The 20,444-nt window shown below is 36.2% G+C and overlaps 2 protein-coding genes across 2 annotated transcripts in view; both read left to right on the top strand.

Annotated features, from left to right (window-relative positions):
- LOC134844539 (3'(2'),5'-bisphosphate nucleotidase 1-like) overlaps positions 1–17,278 on the top strand; it is a 553,428-nt gene extending 536,150 nt beyond the window's left edge. The window contains exons 3-9 of the mRNA XM_063861265.1: positions 6,968–7,072; positions 10,858–10,956; positions 11,159–11,213; positions 11,967–12,067; positions 15,332–15,541; positions 16,043–16,145; positions 16,562–17,278. Of these exons, the coding sequence (XP_063717335.1) occupies positions 6,968–7,072; positions 10,858–10,956; positions 11,159–11,213; positions 11,967–12,067; positions 15,332–15,541; positions 16,043–16,145; positions 16,562–16,746 (858 nt within the window). The 3' untranslated portion in view covers positions 16,747–17,278. The remainder of the gene's footprint in view (positions 1–6,967; positions 7,073–10,857; positions 10,957–11,158; positions 11,214–11,966; positions 12,068–15,331; positions 15,542–16,042; positions 16,146–16,561) is intronic.
- Positions 17,279–17,387: 109 nt separating this feature from the next.
- Positions 17,388–18,438, top strand: LOC134844540 (transmembrane protein 41B-like). Its single transcript, XM_063861266.1, has one exon. The coding sequence runs from the start codon at positions 17,493–17,495 to the stop codon at positions 18,234–18,236; it is 744 nt and encodes a 247-aa protein (XP_063717336.1). The 5' UTR covers positions 17,388–17,492; the 3' UTR covers positions 18,237–18,438.
- Positions 18,439–20,444: the final 2,006 nt, after the last annotated feature.

Here is a 20,444-nt window from a genome sequence, read left to right as displayed (position 1 = left end):
GATTTCACTGTTTGATAGTCAGTCTTAAGTTTGTAACTTTTTGCTGTTTTTTCATTGTAATCGAATTGTTTTATCGAGTTATTTGCTTGTTTTTTTTTCAAATTTAATCTGCTTGACTTTTCGACTTATTTACCTCGTTTTGCGTTGTTTGAAGGGTAATTACGTTGTTATACTTGTATGTGTTTTAGTATGAATGGACATCAGAACATTTTCTGTGACAGCATTTTGTTTTAGGCTCAAGTGGCATATACACAAGTAATCTTGGCTAAGTTGCTAATTGAATGATTTTGAATGCTTTTTCAACGTCGGTGATTGTGTTTCTTGATGTAGTTTCTCACATTGAAAATCATTTGAGAAAAATGTATCCGATTTTTGTAGGTTGTTTTCGTTTCGAGTTTTTTAATAGAATTTCTTCCCATCAGTGACTTTTTTCCCATTTTGCCTCATATGCTAGCTTACTGTGCTATGATTGTTGTAGTATACAAAACTAGCCTTATTCTTTTATACGTCTTGTTTTTTTGAACGTTTTTGATTTTGTTCCGACTTAGCGGCTTTGTTGTTTTACATCTCAAGTTTTGTGAATCTCAGCTTCGCTAATGTCTAAAACAATGAGTAGAAGACCAACCGAATAAATTACTCAACATTCAGTTTTGGAACTCAGAAGCTTAAGGGGAATTAAATTTTAGCCAGAGGGTACTTCATCCTCCAGTCTGGTATTTGGGGGCTTTAATTAATTTTCTAACCGGAGGGTACTCAACCCTCGGTTTTTGTGATAATGGGCTCAAGTTAGTCATCAGAGGGTACCATTTTGGTGGACAGGTAGCCCTTTGGACTGCAGTTAACGTACTTATTTCGTTATCGGAGGATTTTTTAGTCGAGGGGAACCAAGGTTAATTGTGATGATCAATGTTACTTGAGGACTAAGTGTTTTTCTCCCGATCCAGAGGGTACCCCAGTTTGCGACCCTCCGAAGCTTGAAATTGGTCTTTTCATGGGCCGATTATCGCGTTCGTAAGCTGTTACGGTCCCTACTGACCCGTTACTGACAGCCGTTACGGAGCTCACTCAGCTTTTGTTTACATACAGGGTGTAAGCTTTTGTTTAGATACAGGGTGTAACATAGCTGGGTATCGGTATCCCCAGACAACGTGGTTATAGTTAACAACAGGACTGAAAGCGTTATTTTATTTTTTTAGTGACAATTACGTAGTGAGTCCATATGAGCTGGATTGACCTATACGAGTCTCGTTTCAGATACTTCTCGTTTTCTTCAATGTTTTCCGTCTGTTTTCGATGGCAATTTTGGGTAATTTTTTTCCCAAAATGGCTAATTCCAACTTTTCCGAGAAATGTAAGGTCACCTATCGTAAATTTGAAAAATTCGTGAGCATTCTCGAGGCAATTCTCAAGATACTTAAAACACGCGAACGCCGTTGAAAACAGGGCTGGGAACCTATCATTGTTACAATTCATTAGATATTGTTTGATCCATTTCAGATGGATCAACCCAAAACTCACCATATCTTAATATAATCAGGTAAAATAGTCTCAGGTAAATAAATTCAGGAGCTAAAGACAACAACAACAACCCGGGAATTAATGCCAGCAATTTAATCAATCTAGAATCATTATATCTTTATCTTAAGATATTTGTAAGTTTTAAAAAGTTTTTTGAAGCGTCGGGTCTCTTCACTGGGAATTTTCTTCAGTCTTGAAGTCCAGTAGTTTACTAGGCGGAATTGATTTTTAGAGCGCAAATGGGAACCGCTGCCCTAGATTTCTATCAGGAACGAGACATCTATCGATGTTGCTGTTCTCTACTCTTTCGATGTTTTTGTTCCGACCATTGAAAATGGGGAGGTACTTTGTATTCGGGTGTGTTTTAGTTTTTTTGTTCTGTTTATTTTCCACGCAGAAAAACCAGTTTGAAAAGTTTGATTTTTCGTCCTAATTCGAGCGAATAAAGCAAGCGAACAGCTGAGTTATGCCTACAACATCTAAATTATGCCTAATTTAAGATTTTAAGTTTAATTTTAAGCAAGTAAAACTAGTTTTTGGAGGTGTTTAGCTGTATTTTGGTAACAAAGAAATTCAAAAATTTACTGCAAAAAATATAGAATTTTTTTTTGAAGTTTTTGTAGTCATTTTTCTGCAAACATTTGTGTCCAGTTTGCCTATATTACTATGACTGTCAAATATGCCTAAATTTTATTTTTACGTCAGAGCCTTTTATCACACCAAAAACTACACTAATTTGCAAAAAAAACTTTCTAAACCATAGTTTTCTAAAGACTATTGTCGGAACATTCTGTGCTACTAACCGACTATCCTTGTTTTATTATATTCAATTAATTGTGAATAGCATTGGGAATCAAATATGAATTTTCTCGTCTTTCCCACAATTCGGATCTTCTGATTTCCAAGTTTTCATTTTCAGTTACTGTGAGAAAACTGCAAAGTATGGATTAATGCTTCGAAGAATTTTTGGTTGGGCTGATTTCACTGTTTGATAGTCAGTCTTAAGTTTGTAACTTTTTGCTGTTTTTTCATTGTAATCGAATTGTTTTATCGAGTTATTTGCTTGTTTTTTTTTCAAATTTAATCTGCTTGACTTTTCGACTTATTTACCTCGTTTTGCGTTGTTTGAAGGGTAATTACGTTGTTATACTTGTATGTGTTTTAGTATGAATGGACATCAGAACATTTTCTGTGACAGCATTTTGTTTTAGGCTCAAGTGGCATATACACAAGTAATCTTGGCTAAGTTGCTAATTGAATGATTTTGAATGCTTTTTCAACGTCGGTGATTGTGTTTCTTGATGTAGTTTCTCACATTGAAAATCATTTGAGAAAAATGTATCAGATTTTTGTAGGTTGTTTTCGTTTCGAGTTTTTTAATAGAATTTCTTCCCATCAGTGACTTTTTTCCCATTTTGCCTCATATGCTAGCTTACTGTGCTATGATTGTTGTATCGCAATTATTGCAAAAGTTCGTTTCGCTGCTTTGTTGAGAATCAGGAGATCAAATTTGTCAAGATAACAAAGTTAATAAGAGATTTGGTTGTCTAATCGTGTGAGTCGTCTGCCAAATCGATTTTGCAAGAAGTTTCCTCTGCATTTTTAAAGGCCAATCATGCCACAATTGAAAAGATCGCGGGAAAAACTAATTGCGAGAGAGACTGTTTTTTTTACACAGAGGCCAGATTGCTTCTTACACTTGCGAGTGCAGGTGTATTGCAACTGGGTATTAAGAGTAATGAACTCTTGTATAAATCTTGATGCACTCAGGTATATATGCACTTTTCGAGTTCAACTGAAATTCATGTGCTGCAACTAACGTGAATAGCACTCTCCCAATACGAAAGTGCAAATGACGCAAAAATTCGTGAAAAATTTCTAGTTTCGAAAGTAGAATTTAGTTTTTAAATTTCCAGCGGAATAAAAACTTTACCTATTGACCTAATTTTCTCTAGTTAAAATTCATCAAAAAAGCGCCAATCATAAATTGTTCTACAAATTCAAAGAGCTCAAAGGGCATCTATTTTTTTCTTTGAAATTCGAAAGTTTAGATTTTTTTAAGATAATCAATGTTTTTTTGTTAGTTGCGTTCATTACTCTGCAATCTTCGATTGGCTATGTTTAGATGTTATCGCTTAAACAAGATGTTTATGCGACGCAGTTGCTTGAAATGACGGATTGTCCAATCAATTGGATGGTAACTGCAACAGACAAACTTTGAGCATGTTATCACTACATTTTGTGTTATCGGCGTTGTCACCGTTTGAAGGGTAATGTGATATCTCTAGTACCTGTATGACGTTGTGCTTTTTTAAAATAACATTTTCATATAGTTTTGCATGCATTTGATAATACAATTAACCGTGCTTACTCACGCAAACGCTTGAGTACAGTACAATTACGATTTCACCTTTTTTCCGACCCAGTTTACAGGGTTGCCACGCGGTCAGGGCCATTTCAGGGCGAACAAAAACTTGTCAGGGCGAGCAAAGTTGTGTCAGGGCAAGGAGCGTGAAAGAGTTGCTGGCCTTTTAGTTTTAATTCAAAGTCTTAATTCAATTGTTTATTTAGCGTCAACCTGTAATTTTTTCTGGGGTCTGACTCGCGAACGTTGAGTCATCTGCGTCGCAAACTGGCTTCAAGATGGTGAATTTAAATTGTGGGCTGCTAAATCAACAACTGAACACGAGTTCAGATAAGTTCTTTGTAAGAAATCATATACGCTGGGCAAGCTGGGTGTCAAAGCACTCCGCTCCCGTTCCGTCGACAATTACGTTTGATTCTAGATTGAACTCATTTGTTCAAGCTAAAAAGATAGATTTATTCTTTGAGAGTGACAAATATCTGTTTCTAAGCCAGGTGCTGATATTTTCTAAGTATGGATTTATGGTCTGGGTTAAATTGCTGATGTTCGGACTTGGTGTTGGTATGGTAATATCGTGTGCGTATGTTGTTATTTTGATGTTGTTATTCTCAGATAGTGGCATTTGAGACATATATAGGTTATAAAGGACCGGGGATAACACACCAACTTGGGGAAAACCTTGTTTCACCCTCCTGCGTTTGGTTTCCATGTCTCTGAATTCTACGTAAGTGTGTCTATTGCTAAGATAGGCAAGAATCCATCTTTTAGTAATATTAGATAGGTTCGAGATGGCGATGTCGTTGAGTAGATAGTAGTGATCAAAAGTATCGAAGTCTGCAGTCAAGTCTAGGGTGACCATTAGTGTTCTTTGACATGGTTTTACTTTGTTCTAGCCAATTTTAATGTAAAAAGAAAAGCAGTACTAATTGATGTTTCTATTCCAAAGCCGTGCGCTGATTTTCACGAAAATCTATGTTTAAGTTAAATTCAAGTAAAAGTATGCTCTCTACGACAGCAGTGCAATTGGTGTAGTTCTTAGCTTGTTCTGGATCTTTTTCTGGTTTGGCTAGGAGTATAACTCTTCCAACTTTCCAGTTTTCTGGTATGACTGCATTACTCGGTGAGAGGCTTAGTGACTCACTGAAAAGTTTGATAGTAGCTTTTTTTTCCAATGAAATGTAGATGTATTGGTGCTATGTTGTTTGGTCCGATCGCTTTGCTTTTCTTAGTGGACTTAATTGGATCTTTCACCTTTTTCATGGAAATTTCAATTTCTTTTGCTTCTAGTTGCTTTATCTTGCGCTTAACTGCCCTTTTTTCTTTTTTGTTTTCGTTTGGGTGGGGGTGAATTGTTCGTTGAACTTGATACAAATTTTTGGGTGCTGTGAAATATGCTAGCTGCTTCAAAACGGCCGGTTGCTAGAAATTATTCATGTATTTCTTGTTAATATAAGTTCCTGATTGTCTCGGATAATTTATTTATTTTTTTGAAAAAAGTGATTCATTTAAGTGCTAAAAATTGGCCCACCCAAGTTTTCATCAATCCTAAGGGAGGAAAAAAAGAAGCCTGATTGCACTTTGAACAATGTTCCGTCTATGCATTGGTGTAGCACACCTATTAGACGAGGCGCTACAATTTAATCAGACGCATCGTGCAGTGATTAGATGGAACGTTCATTACAATCTCGCAGCCATTAGGGATCCCTTTTTTTTATAAGCCAGCTCAAATTGATTCAACTTCGATTCGATTAAAGGTTACAACCCTTAAACTTTTTGGTCAGCTTAACAAAAAATGGCACATTTACTACAGTGCTAGCTGTAGCTATAGATGGTGCAGCAGCTGATGCGTAGATATAATCAGTTCGATTTCGCCGTGAAATAGCTCCAAAGCTATAAAGAAGTGATGCACTAAATGATCATCTCAATGTAAAAATCGAACAAGAATTTAGAGGAGCGCCAGGCTGGTTGAGATGAAAACTAATGGAGCAACAACCTGCTAAAACAGTTCAGGATTATGGAACATAAAACAGTTAAACGCTCCATTCACGTTGGGACGTGAATGGCGAAAATTGCTAGTGTAATTTGGGACGCGAATGGCGAAAATTGCAAGTGTAATTTGGGTTGTGAATGGCGAAAATTGCGAGTGTACATTGTGGTGAATTGCGAACGGCGTTTAGCTCGAAGACTTTATGAAAGTTCAAGATCACAAGCTTGACTATTTGTAAGTTCAAATAAAAAAGCGTAGACTGAATGAAATTTGCCTTTGAGAGTTAAGTATTCAGGATGACACCACCACAAGTTTTCTACGAAATTTAGTACGTGTTACGGGACAATTAATTGCAGCAGTTTAATATCCTGATCATGCTGATATCTTTTTTGATCCGAGTTTGTCATGAACAGTTGAATTTAAAGAGTGATCAGCTGAAGAGTGATCATCAAACCATCCTGATATTGAAGATGTTTATATTTGAATACACAATCAAACAAATTCCTGATCTGAGCTGTGAAAACGAAATATGCAAAGCAATTTGTTGATTGACTTATAATCGAAAGCGGCATGCTCAACCAAATTTTCTACGGAGTCACTGGACATAACACAGAAGCAAGCAATTTGGTCTGCCAAAACACCTTCGGAAATAAAGTTAATCTAATCTTCTCTTCAACATGTCCACCGACTCGGCTGGGATAAGTGTCTGTGAGGCTATTCTAGTCGCTCATCGCAAGGAGATTTTTGCTGGCTTCCAGGGTTGTCTGTTGTGTATTATTTTTTTTGTTGATATCCATCGTGTTTCTGGAGTTCAGACGAAATCATCCTCCGATTGCCTCAGTGATGTCGTATACTGCATTTTTTTGCGTAAACATAGCTAATAGGAGTTATATCCGCTTAATTTTAATGAATTCATTGCCACATGATTTTTATTGGCAAGTATTTGTGAGTGAGTAAATAGCACGCAATAATGGTTGCGTGTAAAGATGTCTTGTTTTCTTTCAATGCTTATTTTTGTATTTTCTCAAATTTTAAGTTTACTTGTACCCGTTGTTTGACTGTGACTGCAACTTGTTATACAGTTTGTTTTGTTTTAGGGTGTGCAGGACTTCCAGACCGAGGCAGACAGAAGAGCTCAGCAGCTGATCATTGGTAATTTGAACAAATTGCATCCAAGCCTCGTCTGTATCGGAGAGGAAGACGTGAGTTGTTACGTGCTTATAAACAAAAACTTCGCTTATGTATATGTCACACAGACTTTTTGTTTGTTCATGCTCAATTTCCATATTATAGCATTTTGATTTTTGATTCCTTTTAAGCTCACTTCCTAATTCAAAAAATGGAAAGCAAATTACGCTTTCAAACAACAAAAGTGCAAATTGTGCAGATGCTTGGAATGACAAAGCCAGGTGTTTGATTCGTGATTTGACCTGAATTTTTTGCCTATTTGTGCTTATTTTTTGTCGAGTTAGTTCCCGCAGCAGAGCGTTCTTGAAGGTTCAGGAATATTTTAAACCGTTTTGAATGCTATTTCGAACTCCTCTTATGTGGCAGGTAATTGAGTTCCCAGATTTAATTAGCATTTTTTTCAATGAATTTTACGATTTTTACGATTTTTGGCATCATTATGTGCGTAATCATTGTTTGTTTTTACACTAGACCGATGGCATAGAAAGAACATCTCAAATGACTTCTCCGGTTAAACTTCTTATCTTTGGAAAAACCTAAATTGTTTTTTTTTTCAGTTAATTAGTTTGCGGCTTCAATATAATTGGCTTTGTATCCGATTTGAGGTTCTGCTTCAATTACTAAATAACGTTAGTATGCAAGCCTATGACCATCGTATGTATAACGAATGAAATCGAAAATGGTTTGTTTTTCGTGGATTCTTTTGCCTGCTGGATGTTTTTGTGTGGAGATCTGTCGGCTTAGCTTTCGCTCCGCGTAGCTAAGTTTTACGGTTTAAGCGGTTTCAAAGCTGATTTAGAAGTTTTAGGCATGCGAACGATATATTGTATTTTGTAATAAACTGACGTGCTGTATTGCATAAGTTGTATTTTGTAAAGTCTTTTTGTAATAAATCGACTTCTACAATATTTACATTTCTCTTTTTTTTAAATAGTATTACCCTTGCTATTAGCAATCGCGTTGCAACCGGGTACTGGATTTTTGATTTTTACCCCGGAAATGACTTGTTGGCCCAAAGCTGAAAATTGGAAATTTAATCTTCTCATGCAATACGCACACGTGCTTCTTATATTGAGCTTGTGCGCGCTTTCTGTGCTGGCGTTGCTGACGATGTGATCTTGCGATGTGAGTGTTTTTAGCGCTATCAAAAGTTTTGGTTAATTTTCAGCTTAATGAGTGTCGGCTTTATTTCTGTCGGCTCATTTGCCTAATATGTTTTTTAACTGATTTCTAGTTGTATCAGTTTTTGTGAATCAATTTGACAATATAATTCGATAGTTTAAACTCAAACTCTCCCAGCATCTTTGAAAAAAAATTTTACGTTTTTTTGGCTATTGGTTAGTCCTTTTCACAATGATATCGTCGTTCGAATGTTTTTTGATACTTCTTGAGTCGGGTGCTGTGTTTATTACACTTGACACAAGCAGGCGTATCAAATCAGAATGTATACTTTTGAGTTTATTAAATATTATGCCAAAGTAACTAGAATAATTTGGCTGATTGATGATAATTTCGAACTTCTTAGCAATTCCGGAACACTTAATCTAGAGATAACGTCTACGCTTGGCACGGCTAGGGGGTGTAGATCTAAATCCGGTCAGGATCTTTTTTTCTCTCAAAAAAAGTTATCGGCCCATCTTTTGACTTCTGGCTTTATCGGCTTAGTTGATGCCACATCACCGACTTTTCTTCTGCTTTTAGCCGTTTTTCGTTGCAATTGAAAGCGGTCTTGGTTCAATTCTGTTATTTGTAAATTTACTAACTCTGATTTTGTAAATTCATCTTTTTTCTTTTTATTCGATCAAAAACTTTAGTCGGCCTAAATGGTTTGAGCTGATGTTTTTAAGAAACATTAACGTAATGCAGACTCTTATAATAGGTCTTGGTGATTTTTTTAAAGGAAAAAGTCTTATAATGCTCTAATAACTACAGATGTGCATTCATACATGTCAATTTTTTTTCTGTTCACTAGCGTTCATTGCTATTAATAATTTTTCAGCTGGCTATGTTATTGGCTTATTGATTTATTTTCGTGTTGTTGGAAAGTAAAAAACGGAGTTCAATCTGTTTGTATGTCTTGAGAGTTAGAACTTTCCGATTTTAGAACTTTTCTGCTCAATAGATCTCAGTTTTTTGAAAAACAGGATTTAAACATGATGTGGTCTTAAGCTTAGCGATTTGTTACACGCAAAGTTAGTGTGGATGCCTTCAGTTTGTTATATTCCTAAATTTTACTCGCAAAATTGTGTCTATTGGTATTTGATGCAATTTTTCTGAATCGCATTGGCAATTTATTGGCATATGTAGCTGCTTTATTCGTGACTAGTGTTAAGCATGCGTGGTTGAGTTGTTAGTGCGTGATTTTCAAAATCTCTTGATTGCAGTCGGTCGCAGATCGAATCCTGGACCTAGCCGAGTTTTTGCTAGGTACATATTTTCAGTATATGAGTTCTGTTCATGAGTTCTATTCGTTTTTTTGATAGCTACTTTTTACCAATAGTCTTTTTTCTGCAATTGACAAAACAGGCTCTAAATCGGTAGGCTAGAATTTTGCTGCTTTATGGGGCAATTCTTAAAGCATGTTTTTATTTGCGGTTTCTTGCATTTTTAAAGCTCTGTTGCCATTTTTGCTTGTTTGCAAAGTCCGGCTTATCCTCTTTAATTTCTGATAGTTCAAGCTACTAACAGTTTTCTCTGAATTTCAACTTTCGGTGCTTTTTGAGTCTAGTTTTCAGTGTAATATGGAAGTGTGATTTCATCTGTTTACGAGCTTTAGAGCGTAGTGTATTAGTACGAACCTTCTTTCTTTCAACCTAAGTAAAATTTATTAATTTATTATTAATAAATTTAAAAATTTATTATTTATAAATTTATAAATTTTATTTTTGCAAGTAAAATTTTTTTCGATAAAAATCTTCATTTATTTGGTGGCATTTTTGCTATATTCACGCTCTCTAGCATTGGAATTTTCATGTCATCTGTTCTCTGTTTTATTTTTTTGCTAGTGTTTGTTATTTATTTTTCAACTTCTAAGTCTTCGGGTTTTCGTTTACTTCAATGGTTTTTGTCGGCTAGGTTTCTTTTTTTAAAATTATTCCTCATTTTTTTCGCCTGCGTTTTGTGTTTGCCGATTGAGATGACTTGATTTTCAAAGTGTAACAGAGAATACATTGATCATGCTAATTTTTACTCTTGATAATCTTGACGTTACCTGTAAAACAGGTAATTTGTTTTGTTTCATCCAAACACGGGTTTTTTCTTCCAAAAGTTATTTACATAGTCTATGCTTTTGTATAGCAAGGGTGCAGGATCCGCTTTGTCTATATTCTATTTTTTTCGAGAAATTATTTTTGTTCCGAGCACTCTGGAAGAAAGGAAAAAAACTATGGTAGAGATCCGTTTGTATTTTTTTCAGCCAATTTTGACTACCTGAAGGAAAACTCGTAGGGAGATTTGCTTTACTGAATAAAAATTTTTGGTTTTAAGACTGCATGAGACAAATATTCATTGGAGTCTGACATCCCGGATACAGCTTTAACGGGCTGTTACTTCTTCAATTTTAACGTTATGTTGCCATAGTTAATTCTCATTCGTGCAGTTTTTTCTATTCAGTTTTTCTTTGTTAACAAAAAAACATACAATAAATCTATAAGTCGGCCTAACCACATATAGAAAAAGAATTGGCGTGAAAACGTCTTGTCTTGAGTAGAGATGAAGACAAGACAACTTCAAAACTCTGACAACGTAGTCTCTAAGAAAAACAGTCATGGTGATAATGCTGATTTTGGATTTGCTTCAGGGTCTTTCAGAAACAGTGGAACATGCAGACTCGGAATTAGACGAGGAGTGTTTATCGGCAACTTATCCCACAGTGTTGTCTTCATTGGAAGAAAACCAGGTGCCAATTTACATCTTTCTAACTAGATTGTCCTCGAAATCGAACTCAAACAAACAATTTTATCAGATCGAAAGTAAGTCTTGACTAAAAAATAATTTCGAGTCAATAATTATTGTAGGCATGAGATGGCATATGCTATCTTCAATACACGGATTGTAGATGATTGCCAGGTTGTAGAAGACCGATAATTTGAGAGTTTTAGATCACGTGCTGGGTGGATCCCCTAGATGGGACTAAAGAGTACACGGAGGGTGGAGGTGAGTACAATATCTCATTAAGTTGTGTTATTAAAAACCTGAAAGCCATTATTTTTTTAAAAGGAAATGTCGTGATACTAAAAAGCTTAAGATATTGGTAACGCAATGGTTCTTCCAGCTGCTAAAGATAATCATGAGGCGTAGAATTTTGGATCTGTGTTCCATAGAGCCATACTGAGCTTGTGTTACAATCGCGCTTTTTAACAGTCGATGAACGTAGAGTCCACTCTTATATAGGTCTTGATTATTTTTTGTATTTTTTAAGAAAAGTCTAAAAAATGCTCTAATAAAAAATGAATTGCATTCATACCTATAAATGCACATATGAATGCCCTTAAGTATATATGCAATTCTCGAGTTCAATTCAAAATATTTGATAGAAGGTAGGCAAAATACACTCTCCAATTATTAAAGCTGAAATGGCGCAAAAAACGTGATCGATTTCGAATGTGGAATTTCATTTTAGATTTCCCAACGGAATAGATTTTTTCCTAACAACCGATTTTTCTCAAACTGGGTTAATGTTATCGAAAAAACGCCAATAATAAATTGCTCTTGAATTTCAAAGAGCTCTCAGTTTATATGTTTTTTGTTTTAATTTGTTTTCTTTGCGTTCATTTTTTTCCTGTTTCTTTGCGCTCATGACTCTTTTCCAGCTGTCTGTTGGCTATGTTTTTTTGATAGCAATGGCGAGTGTTTGGGTGAAAATTCTTATAAAATAGAGTTAACAAGCGACTCGATGTTGCTTTTTAGAGTGGATAGAACACGTGACTGTGTTGATTGGGCTCTCAGTCGCCGGCAGAGCGATGGGCGGAGTTATCCACCAGCCCTTCTACAAGTATTCAGAAAACAAAGTGAGTTTGTACACAAATCGATGGCGGTTAACTATACATTTTCAGTCGAAAGGTTGGTGGTTCGAGGCCAATAATGAGCTCTGTTCGTTGCTTGATGGTGAACTACCAATTTCCAGCACTGAAGAATCCCCAAGATTATTGCATGAAGGTTCGAAGCAGGGCACAACGGCTGTGCTTCATAAAGAAAGAAACAGCAGGAAACGTCTTAAAATTTGTTCAGGCCCAAATGTATTTTTTCGTGGTTTGATTTTTAATTTCTTTAGTTCAGTTCATTTTTTTTCTTAAAAGGAAATCATACTCTGCCATCGAACAGCAAAAAGTAAAGATCACGAGAAACCTGATCGACTTCCAATTTCGAAAATAGAAACTGCGAAATAAAAATTTTACCTATTGATTCAGGTTTCTCAAATTGGGTTAGTTCTATCAAAAAATATCAACAAAAGTTGTTCTAGAAATTCAAAGAGCTTTAAGGCCAGCTATTGATTTTTTTAAATATTAAATCAATTTTCGAAAGTCAGTTTTTTTGTTTACTTGCGTTCATTGACTCTTTTTCAGCCGTCTGTTGGCTATATTATTGTTTTGCTGTCTATTTGCAGGAGCAAGAGGTCAGTGAGATAGGTATGTTTTTGTAAGTACCAAAACAATCATTTGTTCCGAACTAGAAAATTAGCCACCGAAGTACTACAAGTTTCAATTGGTCAACTAAAGAAAGAAAGAAAGAATTAATTTCTCAATGTTACTAGAAAATTCATATCGTATTGCGCATAAATACATCAGTATCAAAGAGGGGACAGCTAACGATCCCATAAGGGATACTAAATGCTGCCCCAAAAAATATTAGAAACATGAATGATGTAGTTAGTTGGGTTTCAAATTATTATGAAATCTAGTGCATAAATTCTACATATTTGCAAAAATAGAACGAACAAAAAAAGGTGAAATATAAAATCATACATTAGAGGGTCTAAAGGCCTACTCAGAAATGGCATGATTTATCTCCGTTTTAAGTAACACACAACATAACTTAGTTTATTTAAAACAGTTGCAAATGTTAATGAACTGATTATAATATTTACCTAAAAAAATACAAGTTTTTTCTTTCATTTTAAGCCTTGGGCATGAATATGAAATTTCTAAGTGATTTTTAGGAAAAACGAAAAAATTGGGCATAGGTTCCCCCTCAAGCGGGTAATTTCGGCCCATTTTGGAAAAAAAAATTATGTTTTTTTTTTTTTTTTTTTTTTAATTCTTAATGGATGCGCCACTTTTCCGAGACTTTTATTCAGTAATCTAAACTCACAAAGAGTCCGTCGTACTAGGTTTTCTGGGTATTACGTCAAAAAAAATCTCGGGTCCGTGGAGCAGCCATGGTATTTTAATAATTCCTATTATTAAATCTATTTTCCATCTATCCATCATATGCAAAAAAATATATCCTTTTAAGAATAATTCAATTTAATTCTGGCAAAAGATAAATTTGATGAGTTCTTCGTTGCTTAGAATGAACAGATCTCTAATTCAGTGAGCCATGCTTTGAATATTTGCCTGTGAAAAATTAGTGAATTCATTGGGCATTAAAAAGTTCTGTTTAAGTAAGTTGTAAAGTTTCGTTCCCCTGTAACTTATCGACATTCTCTGCATTTTGGTTTTTAAATTAGGAATTTTTCAGTCTCCCATATGTGTGCATGGTCGTTCCATTAAAAGCCAACTCTTGCGAAGGGTTGTTTGTTTTTATTGCTGGGGCATGACCGAAAATGACAAAGAGAATAAAAACGGTTCTTGCCCTGCTGTTTCTGGCTGTTCCAAAAAAAATTAATAGACAAACAAGGTATCGCATATATCCAGGGGCGGATCTAGTACTTTCTCGAGGGGGGCGGATTTTCAAACGCAGAAATGGGGGGGGGAGCTCTCCCAAATAGTATAAAGACCCCATTATGACCCAATTTTCTGCGCGGCCGGCAATTTTTTGAAATAAAACAGGCCAAAATTGGCGCCTTTTAAAAAGTTATAGGGTCAGTCAGCCAAAAATGGATATCTAAAAATAGTACAAAGGGGGAAACTTTTGGGTCGGCAGGGGTCGAATCCTTAGGGGGGGGGGGGGGGGCGACTACCCTTAAATTTGTGTCGAATAGTTTTTCCAAAGAAAATTCTGATAAACTATAAGTTTTGGACTGTCAATATCAAATACTAAGTTTTAAAATTTAAGAGTCATGTGAAAACGACCAATTAGTTTGCCTCATTTCAATATGGAATGACTAAAGTGCGGGTTAATTCGCTACGCATGAATAGTTCGCGATCGTTTCGGTATCATAGGAAAAATATTCGAATATTAGCTTGATCTCCAAAATCGGTTTAAATAATACAAAAACTTTTACAAAAGCATATACGTTCCTTTCTTATTATTATTATCTTCGAAAGTCGGAGAAGTAATATCTGTGCGAATGGGACCAATTTTAGTTTTGGTACTATCGAATGTTGGACCAATTGAACTACTCTCCGGTGTCTAATTATCGGGCCCCCGTGATTCCTGATTTTTCACAAAAATTATAGGACACCCGAAGGAAAAGGAACTAATTTTGAATTTTTGAGATTCTTGAAAAAATCAAATAAATTGCACATTTTTACCTTGTGTGCTCCAAAAAATTGAATGGAGTAGCTTGGGAAAGTTTTTAATAAGCAAACAAAGATTGTGAGCATCGTCTTTCGTGCATTGTATCTATGTCATCAAAAGGCTTCAGAAATAATGATATTTGGTTGACTCACCGATAATTTAAGAGCCCCAAATAATTGATTTTGATTTCGCAACCTAGATCCCTGGTAGTATTGACCCCAAATAATTAAGCACCAGAGAGTATGCTTATTCTTTAACCAATTCAAAGAAATTTTGAGCTTTTCTGTTCACCTATCTATTTCTTTTGTATTTTTCGTTCTTCCTTCATCATTGAAAACAGCAAATTAATAATTATAGAGGAGATTGAATTAGTTCGCTATTATTGACTAAGATGGGGATACGTTGTGTATTTTGTATTTTTGCTTTTGAAGTGCTATGATTTCATTGGGTCTGTTTGAATTTAAGGGATGCCTGTAAATTCCCAACGTGCCTGAAAAACTTAAAAAATAAAACTTTTTCTAAAATCGACGAAAGTCTTTGTTTAGACTCTTTAGCATCGTTCTGTCTATTTTCCTAGAAGGCAAAAGGCTATTTTACATAGCTATTATCAGTAGGAATGTCGAGACAAGGATTGACTATTTGTATTGCTTCAGAGTACCACTGGGCGCACAATATGGGGTGCAGTGGGCGTAGGCACGTTCGGACTGGACCATGATCCACTACAGGTCCATCTGGATAGATTAAGTGGCAAACACACTCCCAAGTACACTTCCACTCGCTCTCATTCCAGTCCGATTGTGAATGAGCTATTTGAGGCTCTGCAACCATGTGAAGTGGTGCGCTTGGGGGGATCAGGTCACAAGGTTGGTGTATCATACACTAATTTTAGAGACCTTGAGAGATTAGGCTGCATAACGATATGTTTAAACTTTGTGGTTAGAACTAGAAGACTATAGTATGAATGAATATATTTAGCTCATAAACATAAACTCGGTATATATTCTTAGATCGTGTTGTCGATGTGATTTGCTGTTCTTTGAAATATTAAACGTGCTTTTATGATGATTCGTTTTTGACAATATAAGCAGACCCTAGATTTTTTCGTGAACCAGTTGTTATTTGTATAATTAAATATACAATAGAGTGTAACAAGATGCACCTGTGCCATTGAAAAAACTGATAGTAAAATGGACATTTTAACAGCCCCCCATTGTGATACCTAGTTCATAATTACCACCCTCAAAAAATAAAATCAATGGTTAAGCATATGATGCCTTTTAGCTAAGGAATTTTTCCCTCCTTGCAATAGGGGGCAAACAGTTGAAGATATCTGTGAAAAATACACACGAGAATGATTTGTGCAGGTGTTGGCAGTGTTAGATGGTACAGTGGATGCTTACGTGTACCCCAGTCTAGGTCTGAAGAGATGGGACTCATGTGCTCCCGAGGCAGTCATCACAGCCGCAGGTGACTAGTCGCCCTTTCAATATGTGCTAGTATCTTACTAGTTCACTAGCGTTGGACTATGAACTTGAAAGGTTAAAAAAGTGTGAATGAATTTTGTTTTATTGAAACTGATAAGGATATCTCAGAGTTTGGGTTATGCCTTGATTTTTGTCATTTTGAAAGTTTTTTTTGCAAAAATCAACAGTAGCTAAGAGATATGAGCAGTAGCGGATTTAGGGGGGGGGCGGCGCAGAAAATTTGATCAAATTAGGGTCTTTGTGGTGATTTAGAAGACCTCTGAAAATAAATTTGGTCGACCTAAAAAAAATTTGGTCGACCCCTCGAGAAATTCTTAGATCCGCGCCTGGATATGAGTATACTGGTGTTATGTGAACATCGGGTTGTATTCGATTGGAGTAGCCGGAAATAAATTTTAGGGGGTTATTTCACTGACATCACAGGAAAGAATTATGACTACTCGGCAGACGATGAAGATAGAATGAACTGGATGGGATGTCTTGCTGGATTCGGAGACAGCAAAACTCTGGCTGACAAAGTGCCACAGTCAATTGTAGACAAAGTGACACAAGTGATGAACACAAAGAAGGAGGCTAAGAAATAGAAATGTTTATTATGTATTAATCAGAAGTCGGTTCTTCTACCATTTGTTTTTGTCGTCTCTCGTCTGATTGAAATCAATTTTTGAGCATATTTATGATCTTCATGCTCAATCTTGTCGAAATGCGATTTAGTTTCATGGCAGAAGGACCAAATTGCAGAAATTTTCGAAGCAATCAAAGGCCTTAGATTAGCCCAAATCTTTTCTGAAATGTCACGGTTCCATTCAGACTTTTGATTTGAACTGTGGTTGACAATTATAGCTTTCTTTTATTGGTCCTGCTGCCAAAAGGTTCCACATGTGAAAAATAGTAATTTCGGAACCTCTGTTTTTGATGTAATCAAGAGTGACATGAACGGTCAATATTGAAAATTTTAAGTGCCTCTCCTCTGTTCGAGGGTTTGCTAAGTGAATCCATTGTAAACAGTGTAATTGAACTTGTATTTTATTTACTCAAATGATTCTATTTGTTTACTGCTTATTTATAAAGATATGCAAATCAAAAGTGCTCAAAATCAGAAATCTTTAGAACTAATCTTTTTAAGCTGAAACATTGAGAGCTAAGAATTTTTTGCTAATTTTTAGAAGCTGGAAGCATTGTTTTCTACTAGATTGTTACATAACGTAGATTTGTTTTCAGATAAGAGAATATGAATATTGTGATCACGTGAGATAGAAAAAATATTTTTCAAAACTGCTCTCTGAGAGTTTTCCGAAAGAGATAAAAGGGCCCCTAGATTTGAGGAAAAATGCAGTCGTCCACTCGAAAATCGATCACTTTCCTGTGTGCTCTTTTTGCTTTGTCAACTTCAATTTTACTCTCAGTTTTTAACCAATTGCCGGAATTTCCAGAAGACCACAAGCAGGTTGTGCAGAAACTTCCGCGAAGCATGGACGACGCGAAAGAACTTGCGCGAGTTTTGTCTCTGTATCGCGAGAACCACTATTATTCAGTGCTCACATGCTTGGCCTTTGTCTACATTTTCCTGCAGACTTTTGCAATTCCGGGATCTATATTCCTGAGTGTAGTTTTAGGATTTCTTTTCAATTTTTACGTGGCATTGTTTGTAATCTGTATGTGTAGTGCTACAGGAGCCACTCTTTGTTATCTTGCTTCTGGATTAGTTGGACCGCCTCTTTTGGAAAAATACTGCAAAGCAAGAATTGATCAATGGAAAGCGTCTGTGAACCATCATCGTCAGCACATGCTGAATTACATAATATTTCTGCGAATCACGCCATTTTTGCCAAATTGGTTCATAAACATCAGCTCACCAGTGTTAGATGTAAGTCTGTGGCCGTTTTTCATTGGAACTTTTCTGGGCGTTGCACCGCCGTCATTTGTCGCAGTGTCGGCGGGACAAAATATCTACAATTTGACGACAGCTGGGGATGCGCTATCCTACACAAGCATCCTCATGCTTGCTATCTTCGCAATTCTGTCAATGCTGCCTGTCATTTTCCAAAATAAACTGAAGGCTCATTTCAGCTAAAAATATAATGTAAGCAGTACTCACTTTAAAATATTAGAGTCATTTGTCATTTTATAAACTTCATATTAAGGGCAATCATTATAGTTTTCCGTGTTTTTAGAATTTATAAATTCTTACTTTATGAATTTACTAAATTATTTGATGTGATGATTTTGACAGTTAATCCAAGCTAAGATAATTATTGTATTTTTGATTAATGGGCATTGGTCATGATTTGAGGAAAAAACTGGAAAAAATGTACTGAAAGCGCGACAATTGTTTTTTGATCTTCAGGTGTGGGATCAAGCCTACACAGTTATAATAACTGGCCCATCATATTCTATTTTAGGTATCTTAATTACACTAGCAAGCTTGACGGCGTGGTGTATTAGTGCGAACCTTTTTTTCCCAGCGTTACTCGCAAATAAAAGTGCTCATTAAAAGTGTTCACTTATTTGGTGGCGATTTTGCTATAATCACGATCTGTAGCATTGGAAGTTTAATAGCATCTATTCTCAGCTGTATTTTTGGCTAGTGTTTGTTATTTATTAAGCGTCCGTGGTTGGTGTATGAGACTCATAATCTCTAGTTTGCAGATTGAATCCGAGGCTTAGCAGCAATTTTGCTACTTAATGGCTTATTTCTTTCTTTTCTCATTTCACTTTATAGAACTGAATTTTTACCGTGTTCTCTCTAATGTTGTCGCTTCGCCTTTTTGTACAATATCTGCTGCTGTCGTTTGGGTTATTGATAATAATCAAACAACAAAGAAGTGTTTTATTTGTCTTGCTCCTGTGACACTTTCACACAAAATTTACATCGAGAAGTTGCAAAAGTGCCACGATTTTCCATTTCAAATCGCAACCAAGCAATTGGTATGCTACGTTGTGGCATTTCAATGAGAGAATTTACTTAGCTTTTTCGATTTTGTATCTCTACTATTTCAAGACTTTCACAGAGATACCTAGCTACGGGACAAGTTGAGGACAGGGCGATCAGGAAGACCACGGGCATTGAACGTCAGATCAGTTCGAAGAGTTATTAGACAACACAAAGCCGATCCTCTTCTGAATGCTGCTACATCGGCACGACAATTTGGAGTTACTGCTCCCACTATTAGAAAATTTTTGCTTCGGGTGGTCTTCGATGTAGACGACCGTTTCGAGGCTCAATTTTTTTGCAGAGTAATCGTCAAAGGCGGCGTGCTTCGGCTCTGTCATGTGCAATTTGGAGATCTCGCAACCAAGGTGATCTCGCAACTTCAACCCCGAGGTGATTGGAAAAAGGTAATTTTCGGTGACGAGTGTCGCGTCTCACTGAACTCAGACGACAGGCGCTGTCTCATTTACAGACGGAAAAATTGCCGAATTTTGAATAAAAGCGTTCGGCAATTCGATGTAACAGCCAGCAAAAGTTTAATGATGTGGTGTGGAATTTTAGAAAGCTACCGAACACTTCATTTTTTGCGCGACACGCCGAGAGTTATGGCATTACAGCAAGATATTAGTGCCCCATGCCACTCAGTCCGTTTTACATTGCAATTTCTAGCGACAAATCCTGTTCCAGTGTTGTCCTGGCCTTCTTGTAGCCCTGATCTAAACCCAATTGAGCATGCGTGGTATTCTATTAAACGAAAAATTCGGTGAAAAAATCCTCAAATTTTGATATTTTGGGCTCGCGGAATTATTGCGGCATAGAGCACCTCTAAACCCGAGGTGATGAACAATTGATAAAGTCTATGCAGCGAAGGGTGATTTTATGCAGATCACAAACTGGGGAAGGCCATACTGGCTATTAATTGGCTGATTTTTCTTTTTAATTCTCAGTTTAATAAACTTCTCAATTCTCTAGTTGCATTAGTTTCATATACTGCAAAGTCATCCAGTATATAGTTCGTGATGACTTTTTTTCAAGAATTTGTTCACGTTGAAGATCGAGGTTTCGCTGTTTGACCTTTGATTTACTAAGGCTTGCGATTAGCAAAACTTCATCAAATCGGATTATAAACTGTACTCGGATCAACAACTTGTTTAACAAAATCATTTGATAGCTTGATTGATAATAAATTCAAGTTTGTTTTGCTTCTCTGGTGCACTTGGTCTACGCATGGAGACAATGACTAGGCTTGGTCTAGAGAAACTGTTTTTTTAACTAAAATTGTTCAGTTACAAAAAAATTCGGCCTATCATTTGTCTGCTGAAGATTTGGCGTAGTTGCCACATGACCCTC

Source organism: Symsagittifera roscoffensis, chromosome 4 (genome assembly GCF_963678635.1).
Source record: "Symsagittifera roscoffensis chromosome 4, txSymRosc1.1, whole genome shotgun sequence".
Taxonomy (NCBI): Eukaryota; Metazoa; Xenacoelomorpha; order Acoela; family Convolutidae; genus Symsagittifera; species Symsagittifera roscoffensis.
Note: the sequence above shows the minus strand (reverse complement) of the source record. Positions and strands in the feature narration are given on the sequence as shown.